The sequence below is a fragment of the Trematomus bernacchii genome, unplaced genomic scaffold, assembly GCF_902827165.1.
Source record: "Trematomus bernacchii unplaced genomic scaffold, fTreBer1.1, whole genome shotgun sequence".
Classification (NCBI taxonomy): domain Eukaryota; kingdom Metazoa; phylum Chordata; class Actinopteri; order Perciformes; family Nototheniidae; genus Trematomus; species Trematomus bernacchii.
Window position 1 is genome coordinate 8,016,837 of NW_022987313.1, and position 15,885 is coordinate 8,032,721.

The following is a 15,885-nucleotide window of genomic DNA, read 5'->3' on the forward strand; positions in this document are numbered from 1 at the left end:
CATATTCATTGTGTTTCTCTTTTGAACAGCGTGAACACACATGTCGATCAAATTAATATGAAAACAAACATACAATACTAAAAAGTAAAGCATTCTAGAGATTATATGAAAAAGACACCGGAATCTGGGGCCCTCGCGCTGTTGTTGATTGTTGATCGGTATCCTGCGTAACTTCCTCCACGTGGTGTGGGCTCAAACTCCCGCCCGGAACAGTCATTTGTCAACACTGCTGCAGGTCAGACCGGTCTGTGTCTTTGTCCTCTTCGCCCAGTTTTACCAGCATGGCTGCAAATCAAGAAGAACCAGACATTGACGATAGTCTTGCCAGCGAGGAGGAGCTCGAGCAGGCCCTGGCTGTGCTGGCTGGAAGCGACCCAGAAAACTGCTCCTATTCTCGGGTAAGAAAAGCTCCCTGCAGCCGTCGCCTTTATCCGCCTACTGTCGCCTCGTCGCTTTTTGCAAAACAAGCACTGCAGTTTAAGATGCAGTACAGGGTGTACCATGTAGCTGACAATTAAACAGTCGTGTTTTTTCACGTTATACTTATTTATCGTAAGGCTTGTTGTTTCCAAGGGGCACTCAATAGAAACACTATTAATTAATAAAACACCCTTTGTATCTTTGCAGTATTACTAATCAGAGTATTTAGAATAACTACTTAAGTGCTAAATGACATGGGATATGGGATCAATAATATGTGGATTGCTGTATTTTTATTTCTCTTTGTGCTATTTTTGAGAACATTGCTAAAGGCCTTGTCATGTCATTATTAGTAGGTGGTGAATTTTATCCACTACAATTTGCGTATCGGGCAGGGTGAGGCGAAGAGGATGCAAAGCTTTTTATACTGCACAACCTCCACAAACACCTTTTAAAAGACACAAGCTCATGCTAGGCTTTTGTTTGCGGACTTTTCTTCAGCATTTAACGCAATGCAGCTGTTCATAACCAATTGCCCCTTGCAGGATTAATAACGTTTTTGATTGATTGATTGTTTCAGGGCTATGTAAAGAGACAGGCTGTGTTTGCCTGCAGCACCTGCACTCCCAATGCTGCAGAGCCTGCTGGAGTGTGTCTGGCCTGTGCCAATAAATGCCACGAAGGACATGATATCTTTGAACTATACACCAAAAGGTAATTTGTCTGTGTGTGTTTCTAAACTGCTTATAAAAAATAATTCCTACAGCTTGCTTTGTCCTTACAAAAATGTTACTATTTTTCTGTTAAGAAATTTCCGCTGTGACTGTGGAAATGGCAAGTTCGGGGAGTTCAAGTGCCAGCTAATTCTTGTGAGTCCTCTGATTTTCTTAAGATTTTCTAACTGAATCACCGCCATTTCTGTTCTGATGTGTTGAAGTTGTTCTATCTCTTGTATTCACAGGCCAAAGATGAGCAAAACGACAGAAATCAATACAATCACAACTTCAACGGCTGCTACTGCACGTGCGACCGGCCGTACCCAGACGCAGACGATCAGGTAATCCTTTTTATTTTTCATCTCTGAGATAATGCAAGTCAGATTATTGGATTAAATGTAGTGTTTATTTGTCTGTTACACAAAACACCTTTTTTATTTACCCAATAGTCCAACGATGAGATGATTCAGTGTATCATCTGTGAGGATTGGCTTCATAGCATGGTGAGCATGAGTCGTGTTATTAAAACAACATTTCTGAGCATCTTTCTAATTAAATGTACATTAATGTCACTGCTATAAGACTACCGCTCATTGTGTAGTCATTTGGTTTGTCCTTGACAGCACCTGGGCTGCACCACAGTGGAACCTGATGAGCTGCAAGAGATGATATGTGAGACCTGCATGAACAGGTTTCCCCTCCTGTGGACGTATGCTGCTCACTTTGCAGGTAACTTATTATCCTGAGCTTCTTCTTACAGCAAATACAAACCCACATGTCTAACATTTAACACAAATGTACAGAGAGTCATTTTTCCATTGGTGTTTGCCCTTTAGCACCACCTGTGATCAGTGTCAGTCAGCCTGAAGAGGAGGTAGAAGTCGATGTAGAGGAAGGAGCAGAAAAGGAAGAGTCCAGTCCAAGCAGAGATGAGGAACCGTCCACCAGTGTCGAGCACACAAAGCAGGAGGTGAGAAACCTTGCTCATGAGACCCTCTGCCTCTGTTTCTAAGTACAGTATGCATCAAGGGGTTTTCCATTATTAAGAGTGAAAACAGATATAATTGAGATAAAGTGAACAGGATACAAACTAACACCAACTAAAAACTGGTGCTTCCCCAGCTTTAAAACTCATTTCTACGTAGAGGCTTTTAGAGATTGTAAAAATTCCCATGTTAGCTAATGCCTATGTCCATGTCACCTGACAACTTAAAAAGCAGTTTCAAGGATTAATTAAATGTTACATCCAAAACCTGGATTTATTTACATTTAACATGTTTGTTATTTTTTTTTTCTTTCATATTATAAAGTGCCATGTTGAAATATATGTATAAGCTTTCCCAGTCGCAGTTGCAACTTGGACGATTGAAAAAGACAAATACATTAACATCTCCTGTTGTAACCTTTCCATTTATGGTTTTGGTTTATCAGTCCTTCAATTATGCTCATTTTAGATTCAGAAAATTATAAAGAAAACATACCCTCGCCACAAGTTCATTAAACATGTCATGTTAAATGTGGATGATAATTCAATTTGATAATATATAATGTTTGTATCGAATAGTATCATGATGAATTCATTGTTTTAATGGATACACAATCAAGCCCTCCATTTCCTCTGTCTCAGATTTTTTATTACACAGATGCGGGCCCACTCTTCAGCTGTTACAGATTCACTTATGTCAAATCATTGATTTACCAAACAGAGACGGGTGACTGCATGATGAGGTTGAGGGTAGCATCAGTCTGTCTATTTTTCTCAGACCAAAAAATAACTTTGATATGCTACTTTTACCAACCCCACTTGAGAATCAATTTATCCAGCTTTAATTATTTGTTGCTTAATAAAAAAGAAGCAAAGTAAAAAGAAAGATCTGAGTCAGATTTCCCTGAAGATGAGATGTAAAATATTTTGAGGGGACTATTGTTTAAAGATTGTGGTTTTACTTTTACATCACAATTTATATTACCACTCAATGGGATTAACAAACTGTTCTCCAGTTATATCAAACTATTGTCTTAATCTGATTACTCTTTGCATGTAAGCATTGTAAGTGTATAGCCAGGAACAACTACTATAGTTATAGGTTCAATTACATTTTTATTTTGAAGTTCTTGATTAGTATCGATTGTTTGTTTGTTATTGTTGGAGTATGTATGAAGTATTGCTCATTGAGAAAATGCTCCATACTTTTATGTGGAGTTTCCATGTATAATGCAGGGATTCTTTCAGAAAAGGTCCCTAAAGGCTCAGTATTTGTGGGCTCTCTGCACATTCCTCCTTGGCATCTGGTGTTTTGTAGCCACAAGATGGGGCTGGAGGGTAATGAGCAGATTATAGAGCAGGCTCCAGTTATCATGCTTTCCCCTTCCTCTGGGTAATTAAGGGGGAAATGACCCATGAGGCACTGCTTCTCCTGCTCTGTAGACGGCTTTGGCCAGGCTTCACAGGACAGCTTACTGTAAACTGGTGATTTTCATCACCCAATCATCTCATCGTGTCAGTTGCCTTGAGACTTCCCCAGAGCTAACTGGGCTGTGTGTGCGGAGATGTTATAAAACCCAAGCTTTTATCATTTATTTCTCCTGACAGTTTTAAAAAAAAGTAACTCACTCCATTCTCTGTTATTATATGTATCCTAGGAAGCAGCAAACAGGAGTTCCCCTTGCAAGCGGAGCCACGAGGAAATGACAAGCAGCACTGCAAACGCCACGACCAAAACCGTTGTGTGCAGGCTGGAGGAGCTGCAGGCCGAGGGTCCGGAGAGGCAGCGGCAGGGGGCCGTGTTCTGGCCCTACAGCTGGCGCTCCCAGCTCTGCACCTGCATGAGCTGCAAGGTAGGCCGCAAACACTGGTTCATAATGTGGGCTTCTGCATGGGGCTCAAGCAAGCCCCTCTGCAGATGTTGACTCTACGGCCCAATCCCAAACCGCCCCCTACACACTACCCCTCCGTTTGCGCGTTCGCGCGGAGGGTCCGCCACATTAAGTGCTGTTCCAAACCAACGAGTGTGCAGGGGGAGTGGGCTATCAAGCCCTCAAACAGCGAGTCTGCAGCGGTGCTGACTGGAGACCGGTCTCTACCTGACCGGTCTCAACGCTGTGTGTGTCCGTCAGGAAACACGCTGTTTACAAGTAGTTCCAGCAAACTTCCACTGATAAATTGCAATGTTAACAACCTCATGATAACCTCATATTTTTTTAACTTTTAACTCATACCTGTGTTTAGTCTAGAAAAAGGTAAATGTGTGCATTTTATTATAAAGTTGTGTATATTGTAAATAAATATAATATTTTGACTGTTGCAAAAACTAAGAAGCTTATAAACATCAGGTTTAAAACTAAAAGAGCTTTACAAAAAAGTAACAATTAAAGATGTTTGGAGTTTTATTTGAGTTATTAATTTACATGTTTTGTCTAAGAGATGCTGATTTGAAACCGTTACGGCATTTCCTGTTTCTGCCGGAGAGAGGGGAGTTTGTCCCAAAGCTTGCCGCTGTATTTACTCCCTCCATCTGACAGGAGGGAGCCTCATGTGTCACTCCACGGAGTTCACTCCATCACGGAGGGGGAGTGTGTAGGGGTAGGGTATAGGGCGTGGTTTGGGATTGGGCCTACATGTGATCATGCAAAAGTGTCTATGGAGATTGATTAATTCATGTTTTTCCTTCCTTGTGTTGCACAGAAGCTCTATGTGGCTGCCGAGGTGCAGTTCCTCATGGATCAATCCGACACTATTCTGGCCTATGAGAACAAAGGCATGGACGAGCCATTTGGGCAGCACCCGCTGATGGCGCTGACTAACTCGATGGACCGTGTGCAGCAGCTGGAGGTCATTTACGGTGAGTGCGGGGAGGGAAAGGATATAGGGTCATTTTTCCCTCCCGAGGATGTACATTAATCATGCAGAGTGATATTTATGGCAGAGGCGATTGGTCGAGACTAATTAATCATGTGGTCCTCCCCTCAGGTTTCAACGAGTTCACAACTTCGATGACTGCGTTTTTAGAACAGTGTGTTGCTGAAGGAAAGGTGAGGAATGAATGTCAAATATAGTCTGGAGCATAATAATTTAACATAGCAAGGCCTGTGATGTACTGGATCCATCAGTATTTAATTATGACCCACATGCAATAGGTATTAGTTTCATTTTACACGCCATGTTGGTATACTGGGTGTTATGTGTGCTTTTAAACTCTAATTCTCAGACCTGAAAAACACTGTCTCTCTCAGACGGTCACAGTCGAAGCTGTTCACCAGTTCTTCGAGGAGCTGCGGGCTAAAAAGAAACGAAGGACCAATGCAGGGAACCAGTAACAAGGAGGCCATGCTGCCATCATATGCCTGCTTCATATGGTGCTTTGAATGAATGTGGAAATTAGAAAATGACCCTTTTTCCTTGTTAAATAAAGGGGATTCTTGCTGCAACCAATGTGATCCTAAAGCTTGAACAACTAGTGCAAAGAGTACTGACATGCTGTTAAGAAATGTTACTTCTAGTGAGTTTCATGTTCAATTGTTTTTATTGATTTAAAATAATGCCTTAACTCTGAAGTTCATAATGAATGTTACTTGAATCGTTGATGAGCAAAATACATTTTATTCCAGCCCGATATGCTTTAAAAAGATTTTATTTGTTACGAGTCCATCAGAGGAACATGGCAATGTCATGTGTATTCCTGTTCAGTCTGTCATTTTAATACCATGTGTTTTAAATTGTGTTTTCTGGGGGCGACAAACATGTTTGTAAAAGTGATGTAAACAAATATCGCTGTTTTATGTGGATTATTGTTTCAAATAAAAATATCACGTTTCTAGTGAACAAAACGATCAAATATTTTCCATAATATCAAACCAGTTTATTTTGAGGATGCCCAAGTTGACCACTGTTATGCACCTTTTGAGGTGACAGTAGAAAAATAGATTCAGTGAAACTAAATGCAACTTAATATCAATCTACAAACATGTTTTCTATGATACGATACAAGTTCAAAGTACCTGTTGTATTTCAACACAAGCAATCACACATTTCAGATGGTTCCATTTCAAAAGGTGCTAAATAACACTATGTACACAAAATGAGCTACATGAGATTTGAAAGGACTATTTGATGCAGGCTGGTAGAAAAGAGCTTGCATAGACATCAAAGTCACTTTTCCAATAAAAGCCCAGCCGCAGGCGGGGGAAGGCACTGACTTCTCTACAGCAAAGAGCAAAACAAGGACTTTTATTCGACGGAACATTGTCCTGGAAAATAAAACAACTGCCCAACATGAACATGGGGAGGAATCTAGAGTTTTGCATTTTTTCCCCATGAAGCAATCTAGATGGAAAAATGATTTTTCTGCTTGGCAACTTCATCACTGCAGAGCAGAGAGCTAATATCTTCAGATCCTCTACATATTCCTGTTACTTTGAAAGTAAAGAAACATAGGGAAGAAAAAAAAAACATCTCTACAAAACATAGTTATCCACACCATCTACAACATTGTACAGACTGCCCTAATCTTAACATTTAAGAACAAAATAGATTCTGAGACAATCTTTATGTTTTAGACCACACATTCTTAGTGAGAGTTCATGACAAAGACAAGTACACAGTGTTGTCCACTACAATACAAACTCCAACAACCACTAACATGTGATAGAAACCATTAAACATTTCTCAGAACGTGTGGAGCTCAATTCATTATATACAATTTCCATTGGAGATGTGAGCCAGCAATCGCCAACTTTTCTTCCGATTCCTTTTGTTCAAAACTCATTTGTTCTTTTTCCGTTCAGCTAATGGACAGGTGCAATGGAACTCATGTGAGGTTGTATGCCAGCTGCTGGCTGCAACAGGCTTTCATGTGTGTATTTGCATGGTTCTTTAGCTACAGCTGCTGCAGCTCTTAACAGCATATTTAACAGTATCAACACTGACTGTGCAGGTCCACAGTCTGCCATAGGGTGGCGTCATGGAGGCAATGATGCATGGTTTCAAATTTTGGGTTAGGGGTAGCTAACGTGTCTTTTGTGATCAGAACAGTCCAATAAGCAATTAAACGGGGTTGCGATATAATGACATCATTCTTAATTGAACAAAGGAAAACTGGATATTCCAAGCACTGCTTAAGGCTTTAGATTTCTTTACTTTATGCTATTGGATTAAACAGAACAAGATAATCTAGCACGTTAACCGCAGCACTCTGTGCCACAGCTTCTGGTTAATCTGACTCTGATACGTACAAACAGACCTGACTAAAGATGGGAGTGTACAGTACTGAGATTGTCTAAACACCTGTGTGTATCAAAGTTATCCTCACACACAGACTCACACGCACAAACATACACCTGTTTCAGCTGAAAAAACAACAAACCCCCATTATTCTAGTCGATCACTGTACGTCAGTTGCCATGGCACCCCTATATTTCCACTGTATCCCAGTAATGAAACCTGCTCGCGATCCACCTGCCCCCCCCACCCCTCTGAAAACACCAGGCCTTTGCCTCCAAGCCAGACACTCAAAGGCTGCGATAGGTAAAGCCTGACTGGGTTACTGGAGAATGATGACCTACTTCCTGTCGGATCCAATTCCTGCTTTGTGTGACCAAACCTTGGCCCATTACTCATCAGCACTGCAAAACCAAGGCCGGGAGGAGAACACTAGTTAAGAGGGTTGCTATAGGCATGCTACAGGAAGAAATGGAATTAGGAGGAAAATAATACAGCCAGACGTATTTACATATGATTTTATCATAATACTCCCTGTCCCAGACTGTGTACCATTGCTAGCTTGTGTAAATTGAGATTCCTATCCTGACATCTGCCCATTCAATGCTGTAAAAAAATCGAGAGACAACAGGGTCTATGAATATAATCTTTGTTAAACCATCAGTTCATAACTGAGCTACATATTCTAGTTTTGTGACCACCTCATGCAGGACTCACCAAAAAAAAGAGCTAACCTCTTTCTTTACAATCAAACTCAAGTCACCAATCCATACTAGTAGAGCCTGAGTCATCCTCTAAACCAGCAGGACCAGGCAATCAATTACAAGCATTGACAATTACCCTACAGCTCTTACTCATTCCATACTCTGACTGTGTGATGGATAGCACAGTGTGATAGAGGTAGGACAAAAAGGACAGATCCTATAAATAGCAACCATCGACCACCCCTCTCCCCTGCTCTTATCTCTCACACACACACACACACACACACATACACATACACACACACACACACATACATATATACGCAGGCACACATTTAGTGCTTTGCCATCCATTGTGATGGACAGCCACTCATCATGCTTTCCCTTTTCTTAACTCAACCCCTGCTCCTACGGGGGTTAAAGTGCAGACTTCTTATAAGGGTAGTCAGGCTTGCTGGGTGACCTGCGGTCCTCGCTGACACTGTTCCTGTGAGGCTGCTGGAGGGACCCGGAGCCCAATGATTCTCCAGATAGAACCATCTCCTCCGGGGCATCCCGTGGTCCTGTGTGCCTCTCCTCATAGCTGTCCATGTTCCCACTGGGAGACCGTAAATGGCCTAAGCCGTGAGTCAGGTCTGTCTCATTTGATCGCCCCCTTGGGATGTGCCCCATCCTAGGCTGGGCCCCAGAAGGGCTGGCTAGGACTCCATCATGCCTCTGAGAGGTCATGCTGAGGACATCCAGACGCAGCGGGTCTGGGGCAGTCCGTCCCTGCGTGCGGGCCTGGGGCTGAGAGTCAGAAATGTAGGGAGGTGGATAAGAGCTGGAGGGGGTGCAGCTGTGGCTGTAAAGGTCTGGTCCTGCAAAGGAGGGCAGGGGGTGAGCGGAGGTCGGGGTCGCAGGTCGGCAGGAGAAATCATACAGGTCAGGGAACTCGGCCTGAGCCTCCAGCTTGGGCTCCGGAGCGTGTCTCTTGCAGGAGTGGCCATGTCCCGGACCGTGGCTGTGGCGGGCAGCGGGGCAGGGTCCGTGAGGCAGATGGTGTCCGGGTGGGCCCATCGGGCTGTGAGGGCCGTCCCTGTCCATCTCTGCCATGTGCTGATCCCTCAGGGACATTACAGAGACGCCCAGGGCAATGTCAGGCATGAACTCCCTCATAACAGGCTCCAGGTTCATCTGCATCAGAAAACACATACAAACGTGTTACGTTACCTGACATTTGAGTAACTTGTGATCCCAGGCACAACCCACAAAGCTGCATTTAAATAAACACAACCATAACCCCAAGGACTCTAGGAAGTAACACACGACTCACCGCTTGCTGGTCTGAAAGCAAAGCTCGGCCCATAGCCTGCGGGTTGGTGCAGTCTGGGGGCTGCGGCCTGGGCACAGAGGAGTATTCTGAGCTGCCATGCTTAGCGGCCGCATGGCGCTGGATCAGGGTGCGGTTGCAGGGGTAGGAAAAGGAACGGGTGGGGGTGGGCATGGGCACACGGGGACGCCAGGCACCCTTGAGCTGAGCATGGCTGGGTGTGGCAGGGGGGTGGTATGGGGGAGGTGGAGGAGGTAGGGGAGGGTGGAAGCCCACTACCCCTTCCAGCTCTGTGAACATGCTATCCATGGCTGGGCTGCTGTTTACCCGACACCGACCCACCTTGCGCAGAGCCAGAATTGGACTCTCGTCTCCAAACCGTTCATCAGGGAAGAACTTGTACGGGTTCTGAAAACACAAAAAGACAACAGAGGTTATAAAAAAAGTAAAAACTGTATCGATTTGGAGCTGACAAAGCTTTTTCAAGATTTTTCTTAAGATTTATCTTCCTGTGGTTTTTCAAGGTCTTTGTTCCCCCCCTGTTAGACATGTCCTATCATCCCCTTCCCCCCCCCCCCCCGGGGACAAACTGCTTCACACTGACCTGCAGTAGCTCAGTGGCTCCGTCTGCGAGACCGAACTCCCTCAGAACTCGCAGCTGCAGCTCATAGCTGACGGTGGCTCCTTCACCACAGTTGAGGGCATAAGCTCTCTGGACCTGCTCTGTGTGCCTCAGTTCCTGCAGCCTCCGGATCATCTCCTTCACCACAGACAGCTGGGGCACTGAAAGACGCACACAAAAAAACACATTCATTGATGGATGGATCACTTTTTTTATACGAGCAACATGTTAAGGATACATGAATAGTTTGGTTTTTGCTGACATGAGCACCGGCAATCCTCTTACCTGGAATTTCATTGGCCACAACTGATGGAGCTGTGTTGGAGTTGCTGGCCATCTGCTGGTGGTTGATCATGTGACAGCATTGAGGCACGGCGTTGTTGACCATGTAGAGTGTGTCTGGGACGTTGGACATGCGCACTAAGCGCAAACGCACCAGGTCCGTCTGCTCCACCATCATTTCATCAAGCACAGACTGAGGGGCAGGCAGACGAGAGAGGGCAAGTTAGACCAGAACTTCTGCGAAATACAAACTCCTATGTGCAGCTCAAGGACACAGAGGGTTTGCAAATGAGTTCCACTTGATTGACACTTCATCTAATGATGAATCTCTCTGGTCTTGGGAAACGTTCATAAATATTCATGACCCTGGGAAGCCCTATAAGTTATTAGGAAAATGTGCAAATGGACATCAAATTAATTTCAGTCAAGATGATGGAGGCTGCTCTTTGAGAAGGTGAGTATGCATAGCAACAGCTGGGCATGGTTGATCTTAACGCTTTCTGAGCTATGAATAGGTCCACACATTTTCCCAACACACCTAATGGTTAGTCTGTCCTCTTCACAGAACCTCTGCTCTCTTTGATGATAGCTATAAGGGACACCAAATATTCCACTGCTTCCTGCGCTGTCTGAAGGCCCCATTAATTAGAAGTGAATGAGCCTTACCTTAGCCTCCTCCACATAAGGAGAGAAGAGGCGGGGGCGCACATAGATGCCAGCACTCTTCTGCCGTAACCAGGCATTGGCTTTGCCCCCCTCAGCTGTGGGCAGCATGTCTGAAGGAGGGGTGCTTATCAAACCCCTTTTCAGCTGTGGACAGAGGGGAAGAATAGGATGCTCGGTTTATGAAGGTTACAATGACTCAGATGCAGAGCAGTACACACACATCAGCTGAGGAAAGCAGACAATGAGTACTGACCGCGTCAGAGAGGACGTCACTGTTGGGAGGTAAGATGTGCTCAGTCCGGATGAAGGGCAGGAGCGGAGACAGGATCTCTTTTAGCTCCTCCACATCCAGGTCTCTCCTTTTCACTCCCCTCTTGTTCACACTGTGGGCTGTGCCGCTCAACAGGTTGGGCTCTGGGTAAATTAGGACAGGAACAGCCATTAGCGTTTTTTTTTTTATATAATGCATATAACCGTGACTATTTATGCATCCATGATAAGGCTTTTCATGTTTTTAAGTCAACCTGCTGGCTTTTTTCACATTGTTCAGGCAAGTTCAATTTAACAAATTGCAGATTAGCATTTCATTGCCCACTGTGGGGTTAAGCTTCCTAAGCAGGTTACTAGCCCATATAATATGATGACTTAAAACCTTGACCATAAATCCGACATAGGACAACTGCATACGAGGTCAGAACACACAATGAGGCCACTCCTTTTTGAAGGGTAAAGTTTGGTTCATTTTAGTATTGCTTTTAGACATTTTTTGGAGGCTCTTGGTAAGTGGGTAATTTCCTCAGAGCCATTAGGGGTCTGCTCAGAGGGTAATTATAGAGTGTATTATCTTACCCCTGTCTGCCATCCTCTTAATAAGCTGCTGCTCGCCCCACTTAACAACATACTTGAGAATGTCCTGTTCACTCGCCTGTGAATGAGCCAGGGGTAAAGAGAGAGAGAGAAAGAGAGAGACATAGAGAGACAGAGATATAGGACGGGGAGAAAGAAAGACACAAAAGCATTATTAGGACAAGGTTAGATATTTCCGGGAACAAATCTAGAAAGCTGTTAAGTGAGGATAAGGTGCAGATGCAATATGTTCAGACGGTGTCCCGGCATAGCTCCGGCCTGGTTGGTCTGTTTGTGTATTTGCATGTCAACACTTCACCCCAACCATCTGGTCTGATGCCAGACTAGCTTGGCAGTGCAGATGACACCTCAGCTTTGATTAGGTTCTTGGTTTGAAGGCATTTCCTCAAGGGAATGGTACTCAACTCTGGAGACTCTGAGTGTCATCAGTGTGTGTGTGTGTGTGTGTGTGTGTGTGTATGTATGTATGTATGTATGTATGTGTGTGTGTGTCACAGAGTTTGTTAATGCATTGATGTCTATGTGTTCACTGTATTTTCACTAAGCAGTCATTCTGACAACATGTCAGGCTCCCATTACTGACGCTTCATGCTAGAAAATGTATCTTCCATGCTGAGAAATGTCAGAGAGAGTGACAACAGATTGACAACTCGTGCTCCGTTTCTTACCTGCAGGTAGTCAGACTGAATGCCGCAGAGGAGGTGCTCTTTGCTAAGCTCGTAGAGAACATCTGAGGTGACGACCTGACTGAATTCCTCGCAGAGGAAATGCATGGCCTGCCTGTGGACCCACTTGGAGCCATACGGCTGGGAGCTCCACTTCAGGATGGGGACGAGTGAGTCCAGAGAAAGGCTCTCCACAACAATGTCCTCACAGCCTGGGAGACACAATGAGATGCATAAGTAATTTACACCTTGATATTCAATCCAGTCTCTTCATGGGAACACGTGTCTTATGTTTCAAGTACATATATTAAAGCTAGCTCTATGATACTTAACAAAAGCCAAAGGAAAATAAGTTTAATAATGAATGATTTAAAGAAAGAATACAAAATGTATTTCTGCAGCCACTGCCAGACCATTAGTAGTTTTGACTCGTATTCACTGACCCAGGGATCTCCCTCTACTAGCCCCCACATCCTCCTCGCTGTGTTTCCTAAATCAGGGCACATACCAGAACAGCAGGCAGTGGTTTAACTCTGTAACACACCAACCCATATAAATGCCTTTGATACCTTGATGACACACACACACACACACACACACACACACACACACACACACACACACACACACACACACACACACACACACACACACACACACACACACACACACACACACACACACACACACACACACACACACACACACACACACACACACACACACACACACACACACACACACACACACACACACACACACACACACACACACACACACACACACACACACACACACACACACACACACACACACACACACACACACACACACACACACACACACACACACACACACACACACACACACACACACACACACGATTTGAAAATGTAGCCTGCTGCGCCAGCACTCAAACTCACACTTATTCTAACAGGGATTCTTTTAGGCACAATTAAACCCCCAAACATCCACTCGGATTAACATATGATTGGCTAGGTCAAGCTTTCTATGCCAAACACGTCAGAGCTTTAGTGGCTTTTATTCTCTGGTCAACAACATTTATAAAATGGACTTCCATGGAGATAAAGCCAGACTGACTGACGTCCAGTTAGAGCCGATCTAAACTGAAACACAAGCTCGCCAACTTCCTCATTCCAGTCTGTCCTGTCCATCAGGTAAGTAGCAACGCTCCTCTGGGAAACGCTTATCTTAAAGTAGAGGATCTAAGTTGCCTTTCCGCCCCCAAACACACTCTCTGGGAAACTGGACACCAGACTTGAGAGTGAAGGCTCCAAAGATGCTCCTGATTTCGAATCTAACGCTTCTTATCCATCCACGCACAACTCGCACACTTTTAAGACTTGCACACATGCTAGAAGAACTGCACATCCACATGTGCGCATGGACGCACAAACGTATGACACTTCCCCTTTTAGGCATCTTCAGTTGTCATGTCAAGTTAGCGAAATGCAAAGCAGACACCTGCAGAGTTAAAACGAAGGGTGGAAACCCTGCATCGTTAAGTAGACAGATGAAGTTGAAATGTGGACCATGGCACTTTGGCTTTTTTATCTGCTATAAACAGACAGGAAATGGATTCAAAACATCTGTGCCTCCATCTCCAGCACTCCTGCCTTTGCTGTCTGTCTTCTAGAAAGTGCTTTTTCCTTCACGTCAGTCTTTCACCTTTGCCCTCTCTGAGAAGTAGACACACACAAACAAACATGCACAAAGGCACAAAATACCCCACTTGGGACCAGTGGCCCAGGAAAGCAAACAGCTCTGCTCTGTGTTATCACATTATAATTCACAGCCTGTCTTTTAAAACGCAGCACTTTTAATATGAGCAGGAGATTAGAATCAGCATTATATCTAATACTAACCCACCTCCCCTTCTCTCCACGGGTGGTACACCACATTCATTGGAGTTTAGTCGACTGACAAGAATATCAACACAACAGCAGGAGCAGCAACAGCCAGCTTAACACTACACTAACTTTGGAGGACGTATGCATTTTGTCCTGCTGTTATTATTTGGAGCTCTTTGTTTATGGAGCGCACCGTCTCCAAAGCCACTTAAATCATGAACCGCACTCTGTGGCCTGTAAACAAGCTGCTGGAAGTAAATCATGTCTGATGATGATCACTCAGGGCCAAGGACTGAAAGCACTGGTCAGTTATTGTGTATGGAGTGAGCGGAAGTACCACAGTGCACAAGCTGAAACCACACCAATTTGCTATCATCTCTGCGGCGCCCTTGAAAAATTAATAAGGCTTTTAATATTGGTTGCTATTTGAGTGGGAGGGAGTCATAAAGGGATGCACATGTTGAGAATTAGTTTGGAAGACTGACGGGGAGCTCAACAAAAACCTCCATGAGTCAGAACTACACACAGCCAGACGGCAGCAGTCGAAGACCACACGAGGAGCGAGACGGTGTGTATTAAACCCCTGACAAAAGTCCTCTGCTGCCTCATGAAGTGACATGGCAGCCCCTGAAGTTTCCTGATGTGGGATGGAAACAGACACATTTCTTATAATCTCATAATTAACTTACAGATGCTAGTTGTTAGGATTTTTTAATTAAATGTGAAATACAGTTTCTGTCATTGAGTGTCTGTGCCAACCAGTCAAATTGCCCTTTACATTCATGTCTGTCCAAGATTAGACATTTCTTGTAAAGTAAAGGAATTTTGATTTATGGCCAAAAAAGTGTTTTTGAATTCACAGTAATATTGAACTCTGACTCTAAAAAAATGAATCAGGTTATCATTACCAAGTGGACATTACTGCCAAATTTGATTAGTCCCTAAATGCGCTCCTGAGATATTGTGTTTAATATGATGGATGTGAGGTCACAGTGACCTTTGATCCCCAAAATGTCGTCTTTGAGTCAAAGTGGACGTTTGGGCCAAATTTGAAGAACTTCCCACCCTCCCTTAAGACCACTGGACTTGGCTGTCCCCGGCACGGAGGCAAAAGAAAAAACACTGGATGAAACACTAGGATAAAATGACACCAGGTCAACCTCAGCTATCTCTCCTCATTTAACATGGAGGTTTCATGGGAACTGATTAGAGCGGAGCAGCACTGAGGGAGAGGGGATAAAAATACCCTCAGTTAGGGGCTTGTTGAGAGGGGGGGATGGGAAGGAAGAGGGGGTGATGGTGCATGGTGATGACACTATTTGGCTGCTCGTCGGCTTAAGCTGCCAGAGTGACCCTGAGAGTGACACTAGAGCTGGAGGACGGGAGGTGGTGTCTAACCAGCTGTGTAAGTGTACACTGAAACGGAGATCAGCAGCTTCCCACAACAAAATTATCCCTAAAATATTTTAAGCAAGCATCTTTATGTATCGAGTGCCTTTTGTCCCAGAACTATGAACTGTTCTTCATAAAAGGTAATTATTTT

At 44.2% G+C, this 15,885-nt stretch overlaps 2 protein-coding genes across 3 annotated transcripts in view; one reads left to right on the plus strand and one right to left on the minus strand.

Moving 5' to 3' along the window:
* Nucleotides 1-6,421, plus strand: LOC117484811 (putative E3 ubiquitin-protein ligase UBR7). 2 transcript variants are annotated; one of them, XM_034133356.1, is made up of 11 exons: nucleotides 1-398; nucleotides 1,001-1,134; nucleotides 1,229-1,289; nucleotides 1,382-1,477; nucleotides 1,586-1,639; nucleotides 1,760-1,865; nucleotides 1,973-2,106; nucleotides 3,780-3,974; nucleotides 4,822-4,978; nucleotides 5,107-5,168; nucleotides 5,345-6,421. In XM_034133356.1, the coding sequence occupies exons 1-11, from the start codon at nucleotides 282-284 to the stop codon at nucleotides 5,348-5,350; spliced, it is 1,122 nt and encodes a 373-aa protein (XP_033989247.1). In that variant the 5' UTR covers nucleotides 1-281; the 3' UTR covers nucleotides 5,351-6,421. The 2 variants fall into 2 exon arrangements, with proteins under 2 accessions (XP_033989247.1, XP_033989169.1); XM_034133278.1 differs by having other exon boundaries at nucleotides 5-398; nucleotides 5,370-6,421.
* btbd7 (BTB (POZ) domain containing 7) overlaps nucleotides 5,972-15,885 on the minus strand; it is a 22,529-nt gene continuing 12,615 nt past the window's right edge. Inside the window, exons 4-11 of the mRNA XM_034133171.1 lie at nucleotides 12,475-12,683; nucleotides 11,789-11,864; nucleotides 11,193-11,353; nucleotides 10,940-11,083; nucleotides 10,277-10,466; nucleotides 9,974-10,152; nucleotides 9,373-9,777; nucleotides 5,972-9,233 (exon numbers count right to left, since the gene is read on the minus strand). Coding sequence (XP_033989062.1) covers nucleotides 8,475-9,233; nucleotides 9,373-9,777; nucleotides 9,974-10,152; nucleotides 10,277-10,466; nucleotides 10,940-11,083; nucleotides 11,193-11,353; nucleotides 11,789-11,864; nucleotides 12,475-12,683 — 2,123 coding nt within the window. The 3' untranslated portion in view covers nucleotides 5,972-8,474. The remainder of the gene's footprint in view (nucleotides 9,234-9,372; nucleotides 9,778-9,973; nucleotides 10,153-10,276; nucleotides 10,467-10,939; nucleotides 11,084-11,192; nucleotides 11,354-11,788; nucleotides 11,865-12,474; nucleotides 12,684-15,885) is intronic.

What these genes read in the sequence shown, in the direction of transcription:
- LOC117484811 (XM_034133278.1), top strand. Translation starts at nt 282, where the DNA reads ATGGCTGCAAATCAAGAAGAACCAGACATTGACGATAGTCTTGCCAGC. An exon ending in AAAACTGCTCCTATTCTCGG is followed by an intron (nt 399 to 1,000) that starts GTAAGAAAAGCT and finishes TGATTGTTTCAG; the next exon opens with GGCTATGTAAAGAGACAGGC. An exon ending in GTATGCTGCTCACTTTGCAG is followed by an intron (nt 1,866 to 1,972) that starts GTAACTTATTAT and finishes TTTGCCCTTTAG; the next exon opens with CACCACCTGTGATCAGTGTC.